The sequence below is a fragment of the Carassius carassius genome, chromosome 49 (genome assembly GCF_963082965.1).
Source record: "Carassius carassius chromosome 49, fCarCar2.1, whole genome shotgun sequence".
NCBI lineage: Eukaryota > Metazoa > Chordata > Actinopteri > Cypriniformes > Cyprinidae > Carassius > Carassius carassius.
In genome coordinates this window covers 14,114,637-14,141,796 of record NC_081803.1, presented here as the reverse complement: position 1 = coordinate 14,141,796, position 27,160 = coordinate 14,114,637, and the positions used below count along the sequence as shown (strand labels likewise).

At 37.2% G+C, this 27,160-nt stretch overlaps 1 protein-coding gene across 3 annotated transcripts in view; it reads left to right on the top strand.

The window, feature by feature from the left end:
- Nucleotides 1-27,160, top strand: part of LOC132132579 (UV radiation resistance-associated gene protein-like) — a 97,099-nt gene that overhangs the window by 12,734 nt on the left and 57,205 nt on the right. For all 3 annotated transcript variants that reach the window (XM_059545008.1, XM_059545007.1, XM_059545006.1), the window contains exons 7-12: nt 7,479-7,584; nt 11,866-11,992; nt 18,395-18,479; nt 20,852-20,939; nt 21,358-21,418; nt 23,513-23,678. In XM_059545008.1, coding sequence (XP_059400991.1) covers nt 7,479-7,584; nt 11,866-11,992; nt 18,395-18,479; nt 20,852-20,939; nt 21,358-21,418; nt 23,513-23,678 — 633 coding nt within the window. The remainder of the gene's footprint in view (nt 1-7,478; nt 7,585-11,865; nt 11,993-18,394; nt 18,480-20,851; nt 20,940-21,357; nt 21,419-23,512; nt 23,679-27,160) is intronic.

The following is a 27,160-nucleotide window of genomic DNA, read 5'->3' as shown; positions in this document are numbered from 1 at the left end:
GTTTTAGAAATTAATACTTTCATTCCACAAGAATGCATTAAACAGATGAAGAGTGACCGTAAAGACATTTGTACCAAAAGATTTAAAAAAAATTTGAGATTTTTCCACAAAAATATTAAGCAGCACAACTGTTTTTAACATTAAATATAATGACAAATGTTTCTTGAACAGCAAATCATCATATTAGAATGATTTCTATCCAGATTTGAAATGTTGTGTTTTTGTAAGAATGACCCAGTATGTCCGATTCCTGTCCACAGACTGGTTTCCCTTAAAGGATCTGGGATTTGTACCTTTACAGCTGTAAAAAAAGAGCCAAGGGCATCAATTTCTATCCTTTTGATTGTAAGTGCCAACAAGCATAATGCAAGAATTCACCTACAGACTTAACTTTACCCTGACTGGGCAAAGATATCCTTAAATGAAACTGATATTGAGCAAAAGTGAGCACAGATGATGTCAGGGCAAGGTGTCGGTGGATTGGTCGTCTCTCGGCAAAGACCAGTCAAGAATGTCAGAGCCCAAAATATTTCCATGCGGCACAATCTTATCTGTCCCTCCAGTACTGGAGACAATGGTGAGTTCTGAGGTGTGTGGAGATGGAGGCGTGTGTTGACATTCCCCTGGTCTGAGCAGCAGGTAGGGGTCCACTGTAAATAGTTGCGTGTTTGTTTTCTTTTCCGTTCAGGCTCATATCCCTTTGAGTTGTTTGCACTCTAGATTTTTCCGTGTCGTGTCACTTGTTCATTGTACAACAAAAGTGTTTTGTTTCTTTTTTGTGGGATATTTGGACGTAGATTAACAGATATGGCATGTTTTAGTTAGCACGGCCCTATATGTCTGTTTCCTTTACGAAGGCTCCATACGTTACTTTTGATTGTGATTACAGTGAGTGTAATTATTATCCTATGGAGAAAACGTATGGATCAGTGCACGTTGGGTACAATCATACCAGTGCAGTGAGTGCATTGCTTTTTCTGAGGGAAAGCAGGTTGAGTGTAACGTTGAAGCTTTAGTTTAGACTGGATCTAAATGTTTTTTAAAGTAAATTATGCATGATATGCAAGCAGATCTGTGGCTTTGGCAGTAGTGCGTTTGACACTGTATGTGACCCGTATTTCCAGGATGAAAAGAGGACGTAAAGGAATGGCATAAACATCAGAACTCTGACTGTCACCTGATATAAAGGCATTCATCAGCATTTATACATAAAATAAAAGAGACAGAAAACATTTCTTATCCCTTCATTTTGTAGATACCAACGAGAGAGACTGTATTTCATTTCCTTTCTTTGTTTTTTCTACACACACTCATACACACACAAAGTGATCAGTGGAATGTTTCATGGAAGCAGTTGCATAAAACTGAAAGGTGAAATGGTTTGAAGGCCATTCTATGAATTATTATTATTATTATAAAACAGAAGAAAAATAAAGTAAAATGGTAACATTTTATGAGATAAAAGATTTTATTTCTATTTTTTAATTGAAATGTCCAGTGTTTTTAATTTAAACTATTAAAGACAACTCCTTGTTCAAGCTCTTGTTCTGTCCAGGCTGGACTATTGCAATGCTCTCTTGGCAGGTCTTCCAGCCAGTTCTATCAAACCTTTACAACTAATCCAGAACGCGGCAGCAAGATTTATTTTTAATGAGCCAAAAAGAATACACGTAACACCTCTGTTTATCAATTTGCACTGGCTTCCAATAGCTGCTCGCATAAAATTCAAGGCATTGATGTTTGCCTACAAAACTACCACTGGCTCTGCACCCATTTACCTAAATTTGTTACTTCAGACTTATGTGTCCTCTAGAAGCTTGCGTTCTGCAAGTGAACATCACTTGATTGTGCCATCTCAAAGAAGCACAAAGTCACTTTTACGGACTTTTAAATTAAATGTTCCCCTGGTGGAATGACCTCTCCTACTCAATCCGAGCAGCTGAGTCCTCCGTTGTCTTCAAGAATCGGCTTAAAACCCATCTCTTCCATCTTTATTTGACCCTCTAACTTTAACACTCACTATTCTAATTCCATTCTTAAAAAAATCTAACTACCTTTCTAATCTTTTTGTATTCTATTTATTTTCTTTTCATTTATTATGCAATTGTATGTGTGTGTGTGTGTGTGTGTGTAAAGACCTCTAACACTAGCTTGCTCTATTCTTTTTTTTATTCTATCTGTTTTCTTTTTATTTATTATATTATTTAAAAGCCCATGCTACGTGTACGTACTGTGTTAACCTAACGGAGACTTGTTATAGCACTTATATATCATTGGTCTTTTTGTTGTTTTTGATTGCTTCCATTGTCCTCATTTGTAAGTTGCTTTGGATAAAAGCGTCTGCTTTATGACTAAATGTAAATGTAAAGATAATTTCTGTTAATTGAAATAAACCTGGAATAAATCAAAATATAAATGTTAGAGAAATTAAAAAGACTTAGAAATGATGGCATGTAATTGCAACATGCAACTGCAACTGAAATAAGTTTGTTGAAGTACTAAAATGGCTAAGATTTTAATTGAAATAAAATAATTTAAAGCTAATATGTATACTCTCTCTCTTTCTCTCTCTCTCTCTCTCTCTCTCTCTCTCTATATATATATATATATATATATATATATATATATATATAACAAATAACAAAAATTACAAAAGCACATAACACAACACAATTGCTAAAACTTAAACTAAAATTAAAATGAAAACTGAAAATAAAAAAAATTAAAAGCTAATTCAATATTAATACTATAATAGTGTTATTAATACACAAAAACACTGATACAACCAGTAGAATATACCAGTTTAACATAGTTAAAAAGTTATCACCTGATCATATACATAAAGGAAATATTAAAGAAATTACTTTCAAAAAGTCATTTCTTACACTACTGTGTGTATAGGAGGTTCTGTAGAGCAATTAATGAGATAAGAAGACAAAGGAAAGATGGCATTAAGAAATGAAGAACAGAATATTTAATGTGTGTTTATTATCTTTCAGTGGGCTGTTCAGGATCTTCATCTTTACCAGCCACAAACAATGTCATGATTGAGCAGCAAAATGTGATTGGGTTTGACATGCTCCAGTCTTTCCGAGCAATTTCAGTATATTTCATAAGGTGGCCATCAAAACCTCTCAGAGCGCATCTTTGTTCTTCTCATCTAGCATCTGTCTTTCTTTTCATTTCCTGTTTTATTTTCAGCCTGGTTTTACAATGCTGCGCTGCTGTCTTGCAAACAAACACTAGTCTAGATTTATTTGGTTATCACTGAACAGTAAATACATAAACACACCAAGAGGTAAATGTGGGAGAGAAGGAAAGTTAAAACGAAAGAGAGAGAAAAAACACAAAAAAACGCATCTCTGTTCTTGTTCCAGCAACTCTGGAATGAATCAATTTGTATTTCAGATCAAAGAGTTAATGCTTTTCTATGTTTATTTTTTTTTTTTCATTCAGTCCTCCTTGTTGTGGTTTTAATGCCTCTCTTGTGTTCCTTGTGGTTGCCAGGGTGTTGCTATTCAGTTGCTATGGTGTTCTGAGTGGTAGTTAGCACATTTCTATCCATTTGCTAAATGTCTTTCGGGAATGGTTGTCCGAGTGTTGCTTTACAGTTGCTAAGATACCCCGAGGGGTAGTTAATGTGTTGCTAGGGCATTGTTGGTGTATTTTGAGTAGTGTGTCTCTAGGGCCGTTGCTGTGTGGTTGCTAATATGTTCTGAATGATAATTAGAGCACAGCTGCTAATAAACAATGTGCTGTGTTTGCTGGGGTGTTCTAGATGATTTCCAGTATATAGGGTGATTGCATTATATTGCAGTATATAGGGTGTTTTGAGTGGCTGCTAGGGTAAAAATTGATAGTTTGATTGCATGGAGTAATTGGCCACCTTTCCTGAATAAGTGATTAAATGTTTGATTTTCATACTGTTTTTCATACTAAGTTTCATAGTGTGCAGAAATGTAATACTTTTTTAAAATCACTAACAATGTGTAAAAAAAAGTATAGTTATAGGAATGATTGACTTAGTAAACACAACCGTGTAGTCGTAACCTATAACTGGTTCACTGCACCCAGTTTCACTGCAATGGCAATCGCAAAATCATTGGCTAAGTTTTTACTACTTTGATTCACTGGAAGAGAAAGCGTTTGTGCTTGAGGTGTTTGTGTTTTTATGCTAGAGTGTGTTTGATGTCTGAGGTGACTTGCCTGTTGCCGGGTAACCTCCTGTACCCTTCTCTGATTGGCTGGGGGCGATAGGTGTTGACTGGTAGATGGGTTGTGGGCTGATAAGAGTGCAGACATGCGTGAAATCCGATTGGGCGATAACTACCGCTCACCTAGGGGAAGTGGCCTATCAGATTTCTTCATCTCAATCATGGCGACGATAAAGCTGTCAAATCAGCTTTGACTTGACTTATCGACATGCCATATCATCCAGCATATAACAAGAGACAAGACTGATAAAACAAAAATAATAATATTTTTCCTGTCACTGTGTGAACTTGTTACAGGGTAGATTTTAAAGGCCCGGTGATTTATGACCTGGTCAGCTCATTCAGAGTGCTGCTGGGAAAAGTGCGAGACGAGAAAACAGGAGGCCCCAAATATGAGCGAGAGGGGTGTAGTTTTCCAATCTCAGGCTTCAGAAAAAGAAGTTTATAGAAGAATATGTGGATTTATAGAAATCATAGCTGTGTGTTGTATAGTTTTCGTGGGCAACCCCTAGAAATGATCACCATAGTTGTGTGTAAACTTTAATAAAACTTTACTTTTCTGGAACTTTATTCAGTTTCACAAGTGTTTGTAAAAAGTAGATCACTTTTGTATGATCTTTGCTTGTTGTGTCAGGTCAGCTGTACTTCTGATGTAGATGTAGAGCATTTTAGCGTGGCTGAAGGTCTAGTTTTGGCCCCGTGTGTCTGCATTGTTTCAATGTGCTGATATTGGCACGTAACCTTTGTCAACAAACTGTTTGAATACTCTAAAGCTAGTCATAGGATAATCTTGATGGTCTGGATCAGAAGCTGGACATTTCTCAGTTCTTTCTCTGGACCTCTAATTGGATTGCTGCAATTCGATGATTGTTAATGAATGACGTGTGAGATAATGAAGTCATTAGCCTAAGAGCTTTGGGAAAAAAAGCAGCGTTAGAAAAAAGTAAAGCCATGTCACAAAGGACTCATAGCTCATTGTGTGCTAATTAGCATCTGCTTTGTGTCTACTTTGATTTTAAACCCCGGCCATGTGCACTTATGATTCTCCTTGAGGGAGTCCAGTGCGAATGTGCTAATCCTACTGTTCAAAAACAAAGAGAAAGAAAGAGCGAGTGAGGAGAGTGTGAAACAAAGTAAATTGTACACCATCGCTGAAAGGTTGTGTGGCCGGTCTCCCAGCCGCCGTTCATGAAATTCTCTTGAGTGGGAATACGCTAGCAAGAACTGCAAATGGCAGCTTGATCTCCAAATATAGATATTACAACCATTTGCTCAGCCAACCAGAGAACAGGAGTAATGTTAATGTAAAAGCAGTGTGCAAAATAAATGAAAGAAGTTTAGGCTTTTTTTGTATGTGCATTTTACCGTGCGATGATGATCAAATGTATATGGATTCTTTTAGTTTTTAAACAGGCCTGGAGATTTTTTCTCTTTCCCATGAGGCTTAGTGGTGCTGAAAGCTCATATGAGTGCAATCAAGCCCTGATTGATAGCTCCTGTAGTTCACAGATTGTTGTCTTATGTTGATGTTATTTTTCGGAGAAAACCAGAATGTGCAAAAAAGCTTAAAGGGGTGCTAATATGCTTTTTCAACTTTAGGTGTTTATTTTTTTTTTTTTTTTTTTTTTTTTTCTAGCTGTTTGAGCATAGAAATATCTGCAAAGTTACAAAGATTAAAGTCCAGTTCAAAAGGAGATTTTTTTTAAATCTTTTTTTTTTTTTTATCAGAAATCACTTTTCAAAAACCACAATGAACGACTCATTTGGACCACAACGCATATTTTCCATTGTGACATCACAAAGATCGATGAATGGGATGAGACCTGGTTGAGCTGCACTAGAGAAGACAATGAGTGTTATCACTATGTCGGAGATGCACTACATGTTCCCAAGACAGACGAGCTTAGAGTGGTTACAATCATCCAGGTTTAAATTGTGCTCAAATTGATTTGATTTTGACGCAATATTTAAACTGAAGCTCGCAGCAGGCAACTATGGTAAGAGGCAGGACATTTCCTGACCAGGCACAGAGTGCTGTCAATCACAACACACACTGGCCCAGCTAACCAATCACAGCACATCTTGTATTCCAGAAGGCGGGCCTTCATTTGATACAGGAACTATTTGAGCCGTTCTTGCCAGACTGGGGAGAGAGGTGTGGTAATGATGTAAAATATGTGAAAAATAATGTTTTTCGAACAACTTAGTATGAGAACCTGTTCTAGTACACCCCCAAAACAAAATCAAAACTTTGTAAAAGAGCATAATAGGACCCCTTTAACAAAAATAATTCCTCTTTATAGTAAATGTGGTATTTTGTGCTCCTAGTGGCACAAAAATGGAATTGCATTCTGTTTGTTGACCGGTTTCCTAAACACGTCTACTGTCTGCAATTGGTTGGACAAACAGATAAACTAAATTGAAGTCTTTATTTCTGGAACTGTATTAAAATCCCCAGAAGCACTAATTCCTAAATTCACTTTGACCGAATATTTATACCCATTACCTTCTTGGAATGGCCTTCAGGTAAATCCAAAAATTTCACCATACCCCCTTGATTAAACAATGGGTATTGAAACCATTTGGTGTGGTTGTAAAACCAGATGAGTCAGAAAATGAGGCACCAAATGAGACCCATGGTGCAAACAAAAACAGGCACAAAGAAGCGACCCATCTGCTGTGTTATTAATCTTTTAACAATCCTGTTATTTATAAAAGTTTATCTTAACAAGCCCATTGCCTTTGGGAAATAAACAAACAATACAAAAACACCGCCTGACCTTCCTTTGGTCCAGGGGTCCTGTCATGAGGTTTCGGTTTATGTGTTCTCTAATTATTGCAAATAATAATCTGAAATCGGTCACCATATGAAATCATCTCCCCTTCACATTCTGTTTCCATTACATCTGAGTGTGGTTGTTTACATAAGTCCGCTGTCGTCCTTCATTTGATCTGACCTAATTCCATTTATTTGAGTCAAAATCCAAACCCTGATTGTGTTTCAGTTAGGTTTTGATATACAAATGCTCAAAACTTTTCAAATTCAAAGAAATAATCCCTCCCTTTTTTGTCTTTGTAGAATTTTATTAGGCTCAGCTCTGTTTAAACGTCATCTTTTTTCTGTGGCGGAGGAGACTCTTCTGATTATTACGATGTTCTGTCTGCTTTCATGTCTGAAATCATCCAGTTCTAGTTCTTGGAACCAATTCTTCCTCAGATTCTCAACCCTAACAGTGCTGCATCCTGTGTGTGTTTCCTCCACAGGCTTCAAACGGCCCAGAGAGCCATTAAGCAGACCCAGGTGACTGTTCAGAAGATCGGGAAGGAAATTGAAGAGAAACTGAGGACAACAGCATCCTGCACAGAAAAGGTGAGATGCAACAAATCAAACTAGTGGGATTTCTTGGGTTGTCTAGGTCTGCTTGTGTGCACTTATTCATTCAGGATTATTTTTATATTCTGTATGCATTCTCTAACTTCATAAATCCTATCTGGCCTGTTGGGTTTTCTTTTCCTTTGCACCTGGTACTGCACATAGCACTGATGGTAAGACTCAGTAAAGCACCTCTGCAAGTATAAAAGGCTAAAATTTACAGTTGCTTTATGCTTGACAGAATTTTATAGCAGATTGTCAAACTCAATTTAAAACTCAATACTTCACTTTGTAGTGGGGATATTGTCTTTCCAGGCTCACAGAATTACACTCTCATGAGGGATGGAAGTATAGACCTGCAATCTAGCAGTGTAACAGACAAGCATTTCACTTCAATGTTAATTGAAAGTACAATCGGAAAACATTACAAATTAAAAGTACATATTGTTAGCTGGCGCTTGTATTATAAAAAGATATCATTACATTTACATTTACATTTATTCACTTAGCTGACGCTTTTATCCAAAGCGACTTACAATTGCCACATATGTCAGAGGTCGCACACCTCTGGAGCAACTAGGGGTTAAGTGTCTTGCTCAGGGACACATTGGTGTCTCACAGTGGATTCGAACCCGGGTCTCTCACACCAAAGACATGTGTCTTATCCACTGCGCTAGCTCCACCCCATTACATATATCATTACATAGATTTTCTTTGCAAAGAAATTTGAATGGGTAAAAACATTCCCAGTTAAGGAAATGGTTTTACAGATTCAAAGCTTGCAACCAAAATATCGAGCTGTTTCAGTGTTGTTTTTTGCAAGTTTAGTATGCTGGTGCTAGTACCATCAGTTTGAGACAGGAAGTCTGGGTACCCAGTCACTCAATACAAACAGCAGCAGTATTGTAAATGGCCTTAGCGTTGTGTATCTTTGTGTTTCACAGATCCTCATAAATACATCATTAGGTCCTCAGGTGGTTCTTGTATCCCGTGTTTTGATGGATTTAGAGATTTCCTGAATCCCACTGCTTTATTCCTCCTCTACATATCACTGTGCCCTTGTCACCAAAAAAAGCATATGTTTCTGTTTCCACACTCACTGTATTCTGCAGAAGAATGAAAAGTAAAAGGAAAACATATTTAGGATTTCTCAAGGCAGGCAGCAGCTGCAATAACGCAGCCGTCCGGGGAGGTTTTCAAGTTGTGTTTGTAGTTCATGAACACTTAAAAAGTCCCTCGTCTTCCAGTAGGCTGCAAATGCTCAAGACAACTTCCTCTCAGAATGAGCATAATCATGCACACATTATATATTTTTCTTCTTCTCTTGAATTCTTCAGAACTCCGATCCAAAGCTTAGTGATCTGCCTCAATGTCTACTTAGGAAGCGTCCAGTTTTCAAGCATGATTTTTTTTGGTTTAATGTTTTGTAATCTAATGCAAATATTAAACATCAAATAATATTTTTTTCTAATTGTATTTTTTACTTTTTGTCATTGTTCATGAGGCATCAGACTACAAACAGGAAAGAAGGGATGAGAAAGGATTGTGATTATATGCAGATGTACCACATCCTAGAACGACACCAGAAATCGCTTGAATGAGTGAGAATGAAAGACTCCTTGACTCACATTTGCCCTCTCACACACTTGTGAGTCATAAAGACGCCAGTACTTGAGATGCCCATCCCACACACACACACACACACACACACACACACACACACACACACACACACACACACACACACACACACACACACACACACACACACAAACACACACACACACAAACACACACACACACACTCTAGCTGGCTTTGATGTTTAAGTGCTTAGTGTTTGTATGGCGGCGGCCTCTCCACCTGTTGAAATGCTGTTTTCTCAGAGGGCGAGATATCCACAAGTCCTTCTGTTGATCTCCGCTGTCTCTGTATCCAGGAGTCTGTTATTTTCTTTAGAGTTTTGCCGTTCTGTTCTCAAACCTTGTTTACCATATGGGCCTTTTTGGTTCCAGGTTTTTTTTATTTTGGTTGGCCAAAGCAAAGAATGACTCACCTCACTTTTTTCCTCTCACTGTTGCTCGAACCTAAATGAGCCAGAAATGACTGTGACGTAAAATGAAGTTGCCAAAGTGTTTTGGAGAAAGCGTATCTTATGAACAAACATGCAAAAAGTTAATTTTTGTTACAGCATCCAATACGATATCCATCCAAAGACTCCAAAAGCCTTCTGAAGCTTACATATGTTGGGAATATTATCACACGTCATTCTGCGGTGGTTCGTCAAGTCTCTGTGAATGACTGTGAAGTCTCTTCCTTTCCAAAAATGAATTGGCAAGTTTCTGGAGTTCTCCGCATGTCGAATTTCAGGATCCGTTTACACTAATAGCTGACACTTTCCCTCAATCACATGAGCGCTACCTGGACGGCACGAAAGGTTAGCGAAGGTCTGAAATTCCTGTAAAATGTATCAGTTACTGTGCTTAATGAGCAAAAATCTGTTTTGAGTTTTCCTTCAGGCTTGAGGTTATGCGAAGCTGATTACAGATCAGAGCGTTCACTGCTGAAACAGCCATGTTGCCATTTCACACTGGCCTTAGGTCAGTTTTGAGCCTATTAGGGCACTTCTGAAAATAAATCAGCCCATGCACGCTCACTCACTGTACTTATTTATTAGGTTATTGCTACACTATCTGAATTATTCTATATTTTCTCATTACTGCAGAATATGCAGACTGTGATTTTAATATATGAGAGGATGTAAGTTTCATGCCTTAAAGGTTTGTGGCTGTTAGTCCATGCGTGCTTGCTTTGAAGATAATCTATATGCTATTGTACAACTAATCTTTGAATTTTTGTATTTAGTTGGACAATTTTTAGTTTTTTAGAAGAGCTATTTATTTATTTGTTTGCTAACTTTTACTTTCTTTTTATCTTTAAAAATTGAATAACTGAATAAGCATTAAATGTAATCTTTTTCAAAAATAAAAAAGATTTCACAATGAACAACTTTCATGCTTTTAGTAATAATGTTGTGATCCCTAAATTGATATTTTTTCCACATTTTAACATTTAAATCTTTTTTTTAATTTTAATTTAATTTTTACACAAAGTAGCATAACATTTAAATATCAACCATATCATGAAAAAGATTTTTACCTCATCAGTATCAATTTGTGTATTAATCTCTACTTTTTTTTCTGTAAAAATCTTGTAGCCTGCATGTGTTCATTTTTGAAATATTTAACTATGTGTGAAAAGTCATATGTTTGTCGTGCCAGTGGCGTTGATCGTAAAACACGCAAGATCTAGGTCTTTTCCTGCTGTATAAGGGTTCGAGCTATCTGAAGATAAAGGTGCTATCTTCTCTATCGCAGTCTCTTTGATTGACACTTCCTCAGCTGCCAAGTGCAAAAATACAAGATCCTGGAGATTTCATTTCCTTCATTTCCACTCCATTTCCCCAACACCCTGTGGTGTGTGGTATCATGTCTTTATAGAAAGAGACATCAAATTAATGCTCTTGCTGTAAGTTTCTGGAGTTGCATGTTTGAGTTCCAGGATCAAACTTTTTTTTTTAAGTGCTCCTCCATCCTGCTCTGAATTAAACTCTGCAGTTCAAGTTTATGATAGGGATCACCACCACCAATCACCAATTTTCCCTTCGTGTTATCTCTCCTCTCGCTCTCTCTTTCTTCTCCTATCTGCAATCTGCACTTGATCCCACTTTCACCCTCGTCAGATCACTGGTCCTCATTAGTGCACTTGGCTCACTAACAGTCCTGAAAGCCGCAGGGCTCTAGATGTAGATTAGATAGATCTGCTGTGGACTCATCTGTGCTGGGTGCTAGAGAAGCTGAGGGAAGATCTGGCACTGATGTCTGCTGGAATCTGCTTAAAAAAAAATCAACCCTTGCATTTTTATTACATTAACGTTGCATGTGCTTTCTTTCCTAAGTGTTTTACAGGGTAGGGCAAAAATCTATATTATATTTCTTTAATATATATTAAACCAGCGGTTCTCAATTCCAGTCCTCGCGCCCCCCAACTCTGCATATTTTGCATGTCTCCCCTTGTTAACACACCTGATTCAGATAATCAGCTTGTCATTCCTGTGAAATTTACCTTTAAGCATTAACATGTCTGATCTGTTGATAAATGTCCTTTTCTTAATAATTAAGCAACCCTGTGCAGTAGGTATTGGAATGGAATAGGTTAGAATGGAAAAGAGGAAGGTTTCGCCCACAAATGATCCACTTTAATTCTGTTTCTTTCCTCAGAAGAAAGAGAGGGAGTGTATGCAGCTACGTATCGGGATTCTGAGGTGCGAGTTGGAGAGACAGAGGAAGGCACTGACGAGAGAAATGGACATGATGCAGAAAGAGAGAACGCAGCTTGTAAAGAAAGGTAACCAAATTCACAAAACCATCTAATTGATGAGAGATCTGTCCCACTTTTCTTCTTCTTCTGTCTTCCTCTGTACTGTTATACACCAGTGGTTCAAATCCCCACACACGTGCAGTCTGGCAGCGTTCTCTTCCAAAACTATGTGTCAGACTGAATGTGTGGTGAAACTCTTCATCTTATTTTTCACTGATGTAACTTCACGTGTGTTCCAGTATTTTAGAGGACCGTATAGAGTTCCGTCTCCTAAAATTTATTTCCAGATCTAAAACGCTGGCTGTCCACTTTCTCATGTAAATGTATTTCCATGCCTTGAATTGAGCAAGGCAGTTGTTTTACATCTAACCAGCCTTCAAGTAGAGGCCGACATCAAATATTTCTCCTGTTCCCACTTAAACTGAAAAGGTTGCAGGAAGTAACAGAATTGAAGCCGTTCAGAACTTATTTAATGTTTAGTGATGTGTTCAATCATTTATGATATCATTCAGCTTGATATCTGTATCTAACCAACCAACCAAAAAAAATAAAAAATTCTCAATGAAGTATAAAAGCACAAAAGGCATTGTAAACATTTGTTTAGCAGGTGAGCGATTAGCAGTAAATATCATTTACCATGTTTTACACACCTGTCGTAGCAAACGTTTGCCAAAATGATTTTATCATCTTGTAATAACGTCATTCAGGAATTTAGACTCAATGATTTGCATAAACGGGATTGTTTACAATTAATCACTGTGTTCGCAGTGTTCAAATGACATCATCCTGTTGGAATTCTGGTGTTTGAGTCTTCATGTTGGGAATCTGGCTTCCCATTGCATTTCTTTAAGAAGGAATTAGGATATTCCATTTTCAGGGGAACTTTGTATTCTCTTTCAGAGATTTTAATTTGTGTCATACTGTCCAATCCAATGGCATACACATTGCCTGTCATGACTAATTTGAGCTAATTTTTTGATTATGCCTAGTTAACCCATGTTGTTAGTCATATTTCGTCAGTTTCTCCAATGATAAATCCTCTTGTAGCAAAATGGCACTTCTGGAGTTTTGGCCCGTCCAGACCACCACCACCCGTGTTTGTTGTGATTTAGTGGTCTTATTATTTTTCTTTTATGTTACTCTACACTGCTTCCATCAAAGATTCAAACTGTGCGGCCGGACACTGAAAATTCTGAGTTTATCCAAAGCTTAAGTTCCTTCCCGCCCCATTCATCACAGTGTCCTGCCATTCATGTTTGATTTCTGAATCCTGCTCTTTTTATTTGCCAACTGTTGAGCATGGGTGGGAGGTGCGAAGAGGTGAGTTTGATTGATGTGGTGGCTGGTGTTTGACTAGAGGGTTGGGCTGCATACTGTGGGTTCATAAAGAATACATATACGCACGCTTGCACAACTATAATGATTGAGTGGCCTGGTACTTGCCATCCCACAATGCATTGTAATCCCGATCTCCTAGTGTGTAGAAACAAACAACAGATTTGGGGTTCAGGGAAAGGTCTGTTCTAGATGGATGAAGTCTACCCAACAGCCTCTGCCGAGAAGAGCCTGTCCTGACTGGAGCTGAAGGGAGCGGCCCATTCATATTCACACTTAGGAAAAGAATTTTTAAGTGCTGAAGAAAAAAAAAAGTTACTTGAACTGGAGTAAGAGGCACACCGCTTGACCCCTGCTTCATTTATTCTTTGATTTATTTACTTTCTTTCTCTTTCTCTTTCTCTTTCTCTTTTTCTTTTTCCTTTCTTTCTTTCTTTCTTTCTTTCCTTTGGCATTACCAAATTTGTAAGGAAGTCAGTGGATAATTTAAAATGCAAAAATCCTGCACTCTACCATGTTTATTTTAGTATTATTTATTTAAATTTTATTTTTTAAGTTTTATAATATCCTTTGCTTGTCATTTTTTTTTAGATTTAGTTAAAAAAAAATCTATTTAGCTTGAATTTATTCACATTTCATTTTAGACAGTGTTAATTTAGTATTGTTAAGATACTATTATAGTTTTAATATTTTGAATTCATTTTTACTTTAATATTTTCCACTTTCATTTTCATTTTATTTAGTTTTAGTAATTTCACAGTATTTTTGTCATTTAGTAGTTTTTTTTTTAATATATGTCTAGTTGTTTTAATTATTTATTTTTATTTCATTTTTTGTTTTAGTTAATTATGTATGTCAATTTAAACCTAAATAAATATGAGAAATGTTGCAACATTTTTATTTTTATATTTAATTTTTTCTTTCAATTTAATCAATTTTAGTACTTCAACTTACATCAGTCAGTTGCCATTTTTTTCCACTTAAGTATTTTAGGTTTTAAGTTTTGTTATTATTATAATATATTTTTTTCAGTTTAAATTCAGTTACCAAAAATAGTGTAATAGTCATCACTGAAACTATATGGCACTGCGGTAACTACCAAAAGCATTTAATATTAATGCATCAATTTGGTTATCCAAAAGGTTGCTTGCAAAGATTGGATGGCCTTTATATTGCATTAAAAATTAAATATTGAATATTTTTGCTTCCCTTTCCCTGCTTTGCTTACATCTCCTTAGTATGAGATATTCAGTGGGTTATCATTAGTAAAGAACAGGGAGAAAAACACTCTCTTCAGGGAGCGATATGAGAGAAACAAGAGGTTCTATTTTTTTTCTTTCCTGTCATGTTCCTTTCAGTTGAAGCCTTCCTTTCCCATTCTTGCTAACAAATCCCCCACACCCAAATTTCATTTAAACACTAATGGTCCTTTAAGCTATTGTCAGTCACCACTTATTTGCTGTGATACTAACCGGGCCACAGTACTCTGAGAAACAGCATGAAAGCCTCCTTTCAAAACTACCGTAGTTTATCCCACTTACAAAGGGAGATTGCCAGAAATTGCACAAAATGACTTAAGTGTAACCACGTCTCATCTCTGTTTAATGTACAAAGCTGCAGTCATGCGCTCTCGCACTCCCCTGCCGGTTCTGGTCGCTGAACGCTTCCTCGTTTCCATTGAAGCACAGAATAAAGCTTTGCAGGGTCAAGCCTCCTGTCACCGTTTCCTTCACTCTAATTTCTCGTCACGTCCGTGCACATGTTGTAAATTATGGCCGTAAAAGCGATTTGACGTCGTTTTGATCTGCAGTTGCACTCAGGACCGAGGGCCTGTAAACGTCAGATGCGGAAGCACTCCACAAACGAAGAGGAAAATGTTAAGAATTAAAAAAAATATATTAGTACAGCGAAAGGGGACATACCTTGACTAGTCCTTTTTCAGAAAAAACAATTTTCAATTTCCTGTGGTTTAGCTTTCATGCATTTTTTCATCTTGTTGGGGAGAAAAAAAAAAACAAAGCTTTGTCATTGTATATTTCCATCTGTATTTTTCGAGATCAGTTGTTTCTGTGGAACATAAAAGAAAATATTTGTAATATGAATTAACTCACCAGTCTCACTGGTCTTTTTTGTTCATACAATGAAAGTCTATGTTGTCCAGTGTTGTTTTGGTCATCATTAACTTGTTTGTATGGATAAAAACAGCTGAAACTTTCTTGAAAATATCTTTTTGTGCTTCATAGCCGAAATAAGATTGAGGGTGAGTAAATGATGACAGAATTTATATTATTGGGTGAACAATCCCTTTAACCTCTGCTGTTTTTTCTCCAGAGTAGTTTCCCAGTAGTCTTTAGGAAAGTTGTGGGCGGTGAAGATGAGGCCTTAACCTGGTGCTGACAACTCTGATGGCTGAGAGAGGCAATATTACTAAAGCAGAGTTTGTCATAGGGGATCGTTTAAAGTACAACAAGTAGAGAACAAAAGCGTTTAGACCTTTAAGTCTTTTTCTCTGCCTCTGGCCCTTTTTCTTTTTCCTGCTGTCTAGTCCTAATGAGAGGTTCAAGGCTTTGCATATGGGACCGCTTTGCTCCAGCGACAATGATCTCTCTTCCAATTTCCCTGGTTCGCACCTCCCATGTCTTCAGAAAGACAGCACCAGGGTCCAGGATGTCCCGCCAAGCTTTGCTTTAGGATAGAGGGATCCCACAGAGCAGTAAAAGAGAAGAGAATGTGAGGCATATTATAAAGCAGACGCTCTCTGTTTTACAAGTGCGGGTCAGAACAAAGCAATTTTGCCCCTTTTTCTTTAAAACCAGACAGTCTGCTTTGATTTTCTCTCTTTCTACTCTCATCTTCCCTCATCTTCTTATTTCATGTAAGTGAAGTGGCAAAGAACAAAAAATAATCAACTCTTTAAAGGAATTGTTCACCCAAAAATGAAAATTGTCATTGTTTACTCTCTCTCTTGATATTCCGAACCAGTTTGACTTTCTTCCTTTAATTTTTTATTTATTTTGTAGAATCTTCATGCAATCCTGACCACATATATTGATATATGTATTTGTGTGTGTATATATACTGTATGTCAAGTCAAGTCACCTTTGTTTCTATAGCACTTTATACAATACAGATTGTGTCAAAGCAGCTTTACAGTGTCAAACAGGAAAATAGTTTGTAAATAATGCAGGAGGACAAAAACAAAGAGTCCTTTTTCCAGATAAAGTCAGTTCATTAATGATTCAGTGATGTCATCATCCAGTTCGGCTCTCTTACATTACTGTCTGTGCAATCAGTCAAGCGTCCCCAACTAAGCAAGCCAAAAGCAACAGTGGCAAGGAACCAAAACTCCATCAGAAAAAGAAATGGAGAAAATACCTTGGGAGAAATCAGGCTCAGTCGGGGGGGCCATTTCTTCTCTGGCCAATACTGTATATATATTGGTCCTAAGACAGAGACCTGAGGCACACCACAATTTCAGCCTATCCTCCTTTTGATCTGTCAGTAGAAAGAATTTAAAACCTCCACCTCTCTTCATTTCTCACTCATTAATCTCTCTTGCTTTCTTTTTCTTACTCTATTTTCCCTCTTCTGTGGATATTATTTCTGAAATAATCGACCACAAGTGTATTGCATAGAAGTGGGGCTGACACATGCATTCCACTGCAACTCACACACACACACGCGCATGCACGCTCCTGGTTGATGCTTTGATGACATGGGGGTAGTGTGGCCATGCAGGCTAGGTTGGAAAATTGTCTTTGATCACCATGTATCGCTTTTCAGCAGATCAGATGGAGATTTGCTGTTCTGTTTCCATTGAATGTTTTCAATGCCTTCATTTAAATTTTCTACTTATCGTATGCGTTTCATGTTTAGAATTAGTTTCATTGTTATTATACATTTTTTCCAGACCCAGGTATTCAATCCTAAAATAAGATTTAACATTAATCAATCTGAAAATCTAAACAATGAAATGAACATAATAATTTCAATGGGCCTCATTCATGAAACATTCGTAAATATTAAAGTACATTTTGAGTAATTTACGTGTAAAACGGACCCTCCCGAAAACTCTCCTCCAGATTCAAAAATTATTATTAAAGGTCAGATTTAAAGTGTTTGTCCCGCCCCTCCTCCACTGTAATTGGATGGTTGTGTAAAAGGGACCGTGACCAGCTCTGCGTTTTACAAAAAGTTAAAGAGTGAAAAACTAAAAAAGACAGGGAAAATTTACTTTTTAAATATTATAATACGTAGTGCATAAAAATGCAGTGTCATCAGTTTGTCTAAAAGAATACAGAACGTTTGAATGTTTTAAGCCATTTACCATTTACATGTGGTAGGGAGCAGGTGTACATTTCTTTCGTACCAACTAACATTTTCAAAATACAAACATTTTTCATGAATCCGAAATTAACATCAGGGCGACTTTCCGAATGATTTACACAAAATCATGTTCTGCCCTGTTTCATGAATGAGGCCCAATGTGTGTAATATGATTTTTACCCATTTTTAAGCACATTATTTGTGGCATTGTTTCCAACACAAACAACGATTTTGCACCAATAATGTTTGAACAAAATTTAGTGTGCCATTTATGAAAATTAAGTTAAATATTACTTGTGAACAGAATATTTTAATTGTAATATGTTAAAGGTTCACGGGGCCAAAGCTCATAGTTGAGTAAACATCCATAAATGTACTAAAGAACAATAACAGTTTAGAAACTATATAATATACTGGAATTTCACAAACAAGACTTTTTGTATTCTAATCACGTCTTATCCTGCTTCTGGGAATCGTTATCCAGTGTTTTAATTATATGGTCTCATCTTTTTATTATAATGCTGAGGAGTTATATTTATGTAAAAAAAAAAAAGTACAAGCATTTTTTGAATCTCAATTAGTTTTATGTTGCCTGTAGAGGAAATGTTTTTAGAATGATGAAAGGCTATGTTTTATGATGGTACAATTAAATAGACTGCCATCAAAATGAGACATACTTACCCACCTGTACAAACACACATGAGACTACCTGTTCCTGTCTTTTCTCTCTCTTTTATTCTCTCCACCTGTCTGTGTTCTTCTCCTCAGGGGAGGCGTCGTCTACCAAGCATCAGGGTCTGGAGTCTGAGCGCAAGTCTTTGACGGAGTTACAGAAGGAATGCACTGCCAAAAGGTGAGAGATTTGCAACCTGCAATTATCCGTCCCTCTCTTTTCTCTTTTTCATCCCTCATTCTCTACCCTCCAGTCCAGTGGTCTCACATCTGTCAGACATTACCATGATGGGCCGCAGAATGGGGTACTCCTTCGTTCAGACGTTTTTTGGGGGCGCTTTGGGAGATTAGGTGGTCAACTCAAACAGACTGAGGGCATGCAGGATATATTTGTGTTTTCCCACCCACTCGAATTGCGTCGTGTGACAATAAGCAGAGTATGTTGTACCAGTGCTGATGGGTTTGACATGACCCAAAGGGTCACACACAGTGGGTTGACCTCTGAAATAATGCTTTTGTATGTCTGGTGGTGTTCCTCAAACTCTTGTTTGAAGCACAGATGTCAGGCCTTGGGTATTGTTGGAATAAACATTGTTATTATATATGTTTTTTAGTAGACATCAACAGTCAGAATAGGGGAATGGGATCAGTAAATTATATAATCCAGTGTTGAACTAGCATCATCCGCATAAACACCAAGGCTCATGTGTCAAAACACTCACTTTGACTTATCGCTCTGCCAACTACTGATTTTCATTATATGATGACATATTTTTTTAATACATTGTATATTTTACAAATATAATATTTATTATATTTAATTATATATTTCTTATGTAAATGTATGTGTTCTATTTATTTATACACATGGCAGCATTCGTTTACTCACAAATACGGTAGAAATATTAATACAATTAAAAATAATAATTTTCTATTGTAACATTTTTGTTGTAAATTTATAAATGTCTTAAATGTCTTTACTTCAATTCAGTTTGATGAACCCTTGCTGAATAAAAGTATAACTTATTGTTTTATATATATATACAGTACAGACCAAAAGTTTGGAAACATTACTATTGTTAATGTTTTTGAAAGAAGTTTCTTCTGCTCATCAAGCCTGAATTTATTTGATCAAAAATACAGAAAAAACTGTAATATTGTGAAATATTATTACAACTTAAAGTACTGCCACTACAGCCATACAAGTTCGGACAGTTTTTTGCAAATCCACGACCCACTTCCAGTAAAGACAGATCAAGTTATATTCACAGTTTAAAAGTGGTTGGATAGAAATGTTTTGACTGGATTTTGGGTGGTGTAGAGCAGGCCTGCTGGACCCACATGTAAGCTATTGTCCAGTTACGAAGGTACATCCTTCATACCTCATCATTATTTCCTTCCTGTCTCTTTTTCATGGCTGTAAATGAATACCACATTATCCTGAATCATTACTCATCATCTTTCTCCTAAAGTCACAGACCCAGTAGCTGAATACTGAACATGGAAAGTAAACATTTTTTCAACCTATTGCACCTCACCAAGTCAGGTCTTGGTTTTAGCTGTGCCCGTCCCCCTGCCCCCCACTCCGTCTTACATTTACATTTACATTTATTCATTTAGCTGACGCTTTTATCCAAAGCGACTTACAATTGCTATATATGTCAGAGGTCGCACGCCTCTGGAGCAACTAGGGGTTAAGTGTCTTGCTCAGGGACACACTGGCGGTTCACAGTGGATTCGAACCCGGGTCTCCCACACCACAGGCATGCGTCTTATCCACTGCGCTAACACCACCCCTAGGTGGTCTTGAGGTAATGGTGTGTCCCCTACTTGACAAATGTGTTCTGATTAGGGTTGGTTGTACCACTGGAGGATGGGGTCAGAGTGGAGGAAGTTCATTGTAATTTGGCAGTTATGATAATTTAGTAGTTCTTACCATTACTAGAGAGATGATTCAGAGCATCATTGGCAAAGTGAACTTCCTAAAGCCAGTATAAACATTGCAATTAATACTTCTTTTTCCTGTTGTTCTTTTTCTCTTTCGTCTCCGTGTCATTTGGACTCCTTTATTTCCTGTCTTCCAGCTGACTTTGGCTGGTTATACAGTAGCTCCAAAAAACATTTAGACAGTTTTGGACACTAAAAGCGTACTTAAAATATGTCAAAAGTCAGTTTTTTGTTCCCATGTTTGTTTTTAGTGGATGCACGAACACAGGTTTCCTAGAGTAGTATATTTACACAAGTCATTTGTTTAAATTTTATATAGTACCGTAATAATAATAATGATATATATATTTTTTAGAATTTTTATTATTATTATTAACAACAGTTTTTACTATCATAACTTTTATTATTATTATTTTATTATAATTATTGTTTCTAAATTATTTGATTGTTGTAATTTTTATTAATTTATTGCAATAATAATAATTATTAAACAATATTTATATGGAAATAAATATATATTTTATTTTTAACGATGTGTATATATATATATAAAACACTTAATTTCAATATATATATTGACGTTTTTCTGTGTTTGTTCTTCAACAGAGAGCTGTTTCTAAAATCCAACGCCCAGCTCACCTTCCGCTGTCGTCAGCTTATATCAGAGCTGTCCTACATTTATCCCATTGATGTGGTGAGTGTTTAACTCCACACACAAACAACAACCCGTTTAAACACACTCAGCAAAAACAATCATAATAGAGCTTCCTGTCTTTTTTGTTTTGTGCTGATGGCTGGAGCATGTGGCATGTTGGGAATGTTAGAGGTCTGGGTCTTTGCAGACTCTGGTGTTACTGGCTGTTAACAAGTTTGGGTTTCCCACCATCTCAGTATGACCTAGAACTACTGTTCAGTGCGTACATTGACTGGTGCCCACAGAGTCCCGCTGCCAGTCAAATCAGTTTACAGAGTAAAGCCAGTGAAAATGAGCAGAAAACCACATTCAGACCAAACTATCCTCTGCCAAGCTTTTTCAGCTGCTGTATACAGGATTTGATTAATCGGCTGCTCCTGCTGTGCTCACGACTGCTTTTCTGTTGTTTTCCTTGCAGAACAATCAGAATGATTATGTGATTTGTGGTGTCAAACTGCCCAATTCAGAAGACTTTCAAGGTAAGTTTGGAGTTCGGCAATTAAATATACTTGATGAACATTCGACAGACCGATTTATTCCCTAACCAATGAATTGAGCATTATTTTGCCATTTTCAGGTTATAGGGTAGGCCGACAGTCATGCCAAGAAGTGTTTGCTTTCTCTCAAGTCAGTCCACAATGAGTCCTCATTTTCTGTTCTCTAATATAGAGTGAATCTTTCCAAGCATACTAAGCAGAAGGAGGGACCTAAACCAGTGTTTTCTTTTTAGTACTGTCAATCTTAGGATTAAATCAGATCAGAATCAGATACAGCAAGTCTAAACTCATCTGGAGAGGAGCTCTTGAATCCCCAGTCAGTTCTGCTTCACTTCACTTCTTTAGTCTGGCTGTGGATCACAGGCTTCAGGCCATCAATCAATCATCCTCCTCTGTTCTGATCAGTGAAGCCCTGTGTCCATGGAACCCTTCAACTTGTGGTTATGAGTGAGATCACTCTAGTCAGTTATTCACAAAGAAATAACCGTGGTCAGACCTTCTGACTTCTCACATTATATAAGAGAAAAGGGTTTTATTAGGGCATTCTTCTCCCAGTTCCCTATAGTTAGGCTTTTGGGGTTTTTAATAAGGAAAATGAATTGTGTTTGATGGGTACAAGTGATGTCCTTTATTGTGCTGGCTGTGGGGAGAGTTATTCATCTCATTTCCCATGTGTCCTTTAGGCAGCACTGTATGTGTCGCAGGGAATCAGGTTTGGCTTTTTTCAGGCAGGGAAGGCATGACTTCAAAAAAACAGAGAGGTTAATGGAAACCAGGTTGAACTGGGCACTCAGCGACACGCATATTCACATACATGCTTGTGCAGTCCTTCACATATGTAGCTATTGCTTGGCATACTTTCTCATGCATTTTGAAAGCACAAAATGACAACTGGTATGCATGTACAACTTACTATACAAAATATATCTCACACAGCTTTCCATAAGTGATATGGTCTGTGTCCACAGCGTGTTGTTTTCATTTGGAAATATGTGACTGTTCTAGCATGGAAACCTTCTGTTAGCTGAAGCGTAGTGAGTACAGTGGAGCGTGCTGCAGAGATGTCTGGGAAATTTAGTTTGGATGCATGTTTATGATAAAGCACAAGAAGTCTGGTTTTTATGGCTACTTGTTAGAGTTGTCCTTCCAGTTGCTTAGCAACCAAATATTTTTTCCTTGGCATTTGGGCTTTTTGTTTAAATTTACCAGAAATGCCCCGAAAGGTTGCAGTTCAGACAAAAACGGGGCCATCAGAGTGATTTAGATTGCATATAATTATTTAGGAAATGCACACGTCGCAGTGTGATTATGCACATTTAAAGACTGAACACTAGCATTAGCCGATCCTTGTTTTTTTTAGAGTAGCTTTTAGCCTCTGGTGATGCCTTTGACCCCATCAGGAAAGGGCATCGCTGGAGTGAACTGAAGTTTTTCATGGTATAAGGTTGTTATGCGGCTCCCTATAACTCAACCCTAAGGAGACTGAACAAAATTAATGGCCTTTATCAGCTTCCATCAACTTAACAAATGGCCTCTGATTTATAACCTCAGATTGGAGTCAGTGAACTTCAGTTGTTGTGACTCATCCTTTAAATCAGAATGTACAAATCTTGACTTCAACTGAAATGAAGAACAGGTTTTATTACTAATATTTTGTGCATTGTGACATTTATTTAATGTTCTCAGACATCAGATGCCCATTTTCTTCAAGGAGTTATGACTCTTTAGGGTCTGCATGAAATGTCTGCAACATACTATGGTTAAAATTCATCAATGTTTAAGCACCCTTTTTACCTTGTTCACATCATGTCATGTCACTCCACCCCTCTCTTCTGTTTTTTGTGTATTTGGTGGCGCGTTACCATCAAAACTAATCTACTGCGTCCTCAGTGGCTCTGATGTTCAGTGATCCTAAAGATCTTCATTCTTAAAATATTTATTTCCTTTTTGATTTTGAGTGGTTAAATATGACCCAGAATGTTCTTCGAGATTCACCATGTCTTATTTGAGTTTTATTTGGTGTGCAATATTCTCTTATTTGATCGTTTTGTCTGTGTTTTCCTCTGTTTGCTGCAGCAAAAGATGATGGGACTGTTGCGGTGGCTCTGGGTTACACGGCACATCTGGTGCTGATGATATCCAGCTTCCTCCATATTCCACTCAGGTATCCAGTCATCCAAAAGGGTTCCCGCTCCTCCATCAAAGACACCATCACTGACAAACTCTCAGAGAAGGAGAGAGAGTAAGAATGTTTTTTTTTTCAGATTCTTTAAGTTTTATTGCTTAGTGATTAATTTAATTTTTCATTGCTCTGTATCACTTTTTTTAATTACCGTAATAGTTGACAGTAGAAAAGCAACAACAACAAACCAATTGATTTATCTTATGCATTACGTTCTAAAGACTTTCTTCCCTTAACACGGAATATTTATGCATCTTTTTGCACCTGCGGTTTATGCGTGTGTAATTTGTCCGACTGTCTGGTTCATTATGTGTGTTCAGTGGTGGTTTAAGGCCCTTTTTGGATTAAACGCTACTTAAACGCCGTGGGGTTCTGACTTTCATGTGCCCACCTCGCCTCCCTTTCATCCATTCCTTTTAAAGCTCTTCTTTTCTTTCATCTATTTTTTTTATCTCATCCTCCCTCTCAGTAGATTATCACGTCTGCTGCAACATGGGAGATAAATAACATCCCCGAAAGAGGGTCTCACTGGTGTCTTAAGTTAGTTTTTGAGCGTTTTTGTGTATTTTACTAATTGACATTTTTTTTCCAAGCTGCATAACTTCCTGATTTGAGATGTTAGTAGAGTTAATTTTTAATGTACATTTTATGTGCTTTTTATTTGTAATATTTAAAGGGTTTAATTCTATTTTATTTTATTTTTTGTCGTTTTTATACAGAAGCCCTGTTCTGCTACAGAAAATTATTGTCACCTTTTTATCTCACAATTCTGAGAAAAAAAGTCAGACTTGGAAGATATAAACTTAGAATTCTGAGTTAAGCACAATGTTCTTGCTGTTTTGAGCCATTCTGACTTATTTTTCTCTGAATTCTGAATTTACATCTCATTTTCCCATACTTTTGTTAATGGTAGAGAGATTTTTATTCATTCATTTATTTTTATTTTTAATGACATTTTTATGAAGCCTGAGTTACAGGTGTATTGTGGTTATTTGAAGAATATTGAATATTGAGCGCATTACTACTTCCAAGATTCATTCTGTTCCTCCAAATCTGTTTGTAAACAGTTTTACCTTTGATATCTGTTCTATGTCTATAACTGTAGCGGCTAGAGTAACATTTCATCATCTAATGGGATTCTTACGCAATTCTTGAAACCACCATGTTTGCCTGGTCTGCCATGACTGCAGTTATTTCCCCCTTATCTTCATAATTTCATGTTAAATTACATCCTCAGGGTGTGATGTTGCCCTATCGTGTGTTAAGATGCTTGTAATTTGAATTTTTGTGTGCATGCTATCTTTTGGTTGCCATGGAGAAGGATGCACACTCTTCGGGCTTGGCCTTTTGGGTCCAAAGACGCTGGAATTTTAATGCCAGAATGTGTGGGCACTGATATTACAGGGCCGGCTACCTCATTCAAATTATTGTTTTTCTGTGTTTTGGTGCTGTAACTAAGCAGGAGCGATTCAAGAAATGAGGCTGCTGGCGTGTGCTGATTACATGTCTGTGGTGCACATGCCCAAAGAGGTATCACATTCCTGCATTCCGCACATGGCAAAAAGCCCCTTAATGAAACTCGCAATAAAATTGGATTGTTATAATCAGATGGGCCCCCTATTTGAATGACGGGGGTCGAGATGCCTTTCTCCGCTTTTGATGTAGAATTAATGGCTGATTTCAACAGCTTATAAATGAGGAGGAAGAAGATGGAGAGGTAAGAGAGAGGGGAGGTAAAAGAATAATCCTGGATTGTGCCACCTCTTCCCCTCGTGGTGTATGATGACTTGATCACGCTGGAGCTAGGGATTGGCACATGTACTCAGAAGTGTCTCAGGAAAAACAATTACTGCATGACCTGATTGATTTTTTTAAACATGTATTGTAATTTTTATTTGTAACAATGGCGTTTGGCAGATACTTTTATCCGTGCATTTGATGTACAGTTTTTCTCAATTCATGCATTCCTTGAAAACAAAAAAAAAAGCCATGATGTTGGCATTGCTAGCACAATGTTCTATTTGTTTTGTGCTACAGGAACTTTGTGGTTAATTATTGTTATTATTATTAACAATAATAATAATAATAAATGAGCACATTCGAATGATTCCTGAAGGACTGTGGGACACTAAAGACTGGAGTAATGACTGGTGGAAATTCAGCTTTGCATCACAGGAATAAATTACATAAAAAAATTATTAAATTTAAATTCTAATAATATTTCACAATATTACGGTTTTTATTGTATTTTTGATAAAAAATAATAAATAAATGCAGCTTCGGTGAGCATAACAGACTTCTTAAACTTTTAGATGATTGTTTTTGATTATGCAATTTAAATTCATCTATATTTAAATATTTAAATGCATCTAACTTGGGGCATTTGCATCAAACTACACATCATTTTGTAATAAATGCAACTAAAAGCTAGTTTGTAAGCAACTTGAACTACTGTTAAACTACTGTAATATAGTTCAACCTAAAACAAATCTTCTGCCATCATTTTCATAACCCTTGCTTTGTTGAAAACTTTTATGACAGTTTTCAATATCTTGTGTGTTCCGAAAAAAAAAAAAAAAAAAATCATGCACGTTTGGAACCATATTTTGGATTACCGTATTTTCCGGACTATACTAAGTCACACTTTTTTTCATAGTTTGGTTGGTCCTGCGACTTATAGTCAGGTGCGACTTATTTATTAAAATTAATTTGACATGAACCAAGAGAAATGAACTAAGAGACATGAACCAAGAGAAAACATTACCGTCTCCAGCCGCGAGAGGGCACTTATAGGACTTATAGTCCGAAAAATACGGTACTACATTTTTTTTTCCATGTGGACTATCCCTTTAAATTAAAAAAAGCATCACTACTTTAAGTGACGCTTAGCTAATCCTCAACTCTACATAGACAAAATGATTAAAAAAGATTCAAAATAGTGTCTGATTTATCTGTTGAGTCCTCCAGCAGTAGAAATGTCCACATCTCTAACTGCGGCTGGCTCCGATTAGGTCTTGCACATTTCTGATTTTCAGTTATGTCTAGCCCAGACATCCCCGACCAAGGGTCCAGTTTTGTTGCGTTCAATATTAATGCCTACATCTCTAGATGTTCTGCAATTTTCAGCTGCATGAATGTAACTCAATAGGCCATCTTTCAGCAAAGCAGAAACCCTTTTCTGGGTTCAAAGACAGTACATTCGGCCGCCCACCTTCCGCTCTGCCAGTCACAGAGACTCCCTGGAGACAGCGCTGTTATGAAAGTCAAACAACAATCAGGATACACTCTTCGTGACCCTCAGCCTGTGTGTTTGTGAACGTACACCGCCATTAGCAGCAGCTGAGCAGGGGTTGAAACTGCTCAGCTGTTTAAACGGCCCCATGTATGTGTGTTTGCAGATGAATCAGGTGCCGCTGAGAAGATGAAGGTCTAGCCAGTCAGACGTCAGACTCCAAAGCTCATTAAGATATGAGTTATAAGGAGAAGGAGAATGGAAGGACCTATGTGGACCTCGTAATTAACTCCGCACGAGCCTGGCCTGT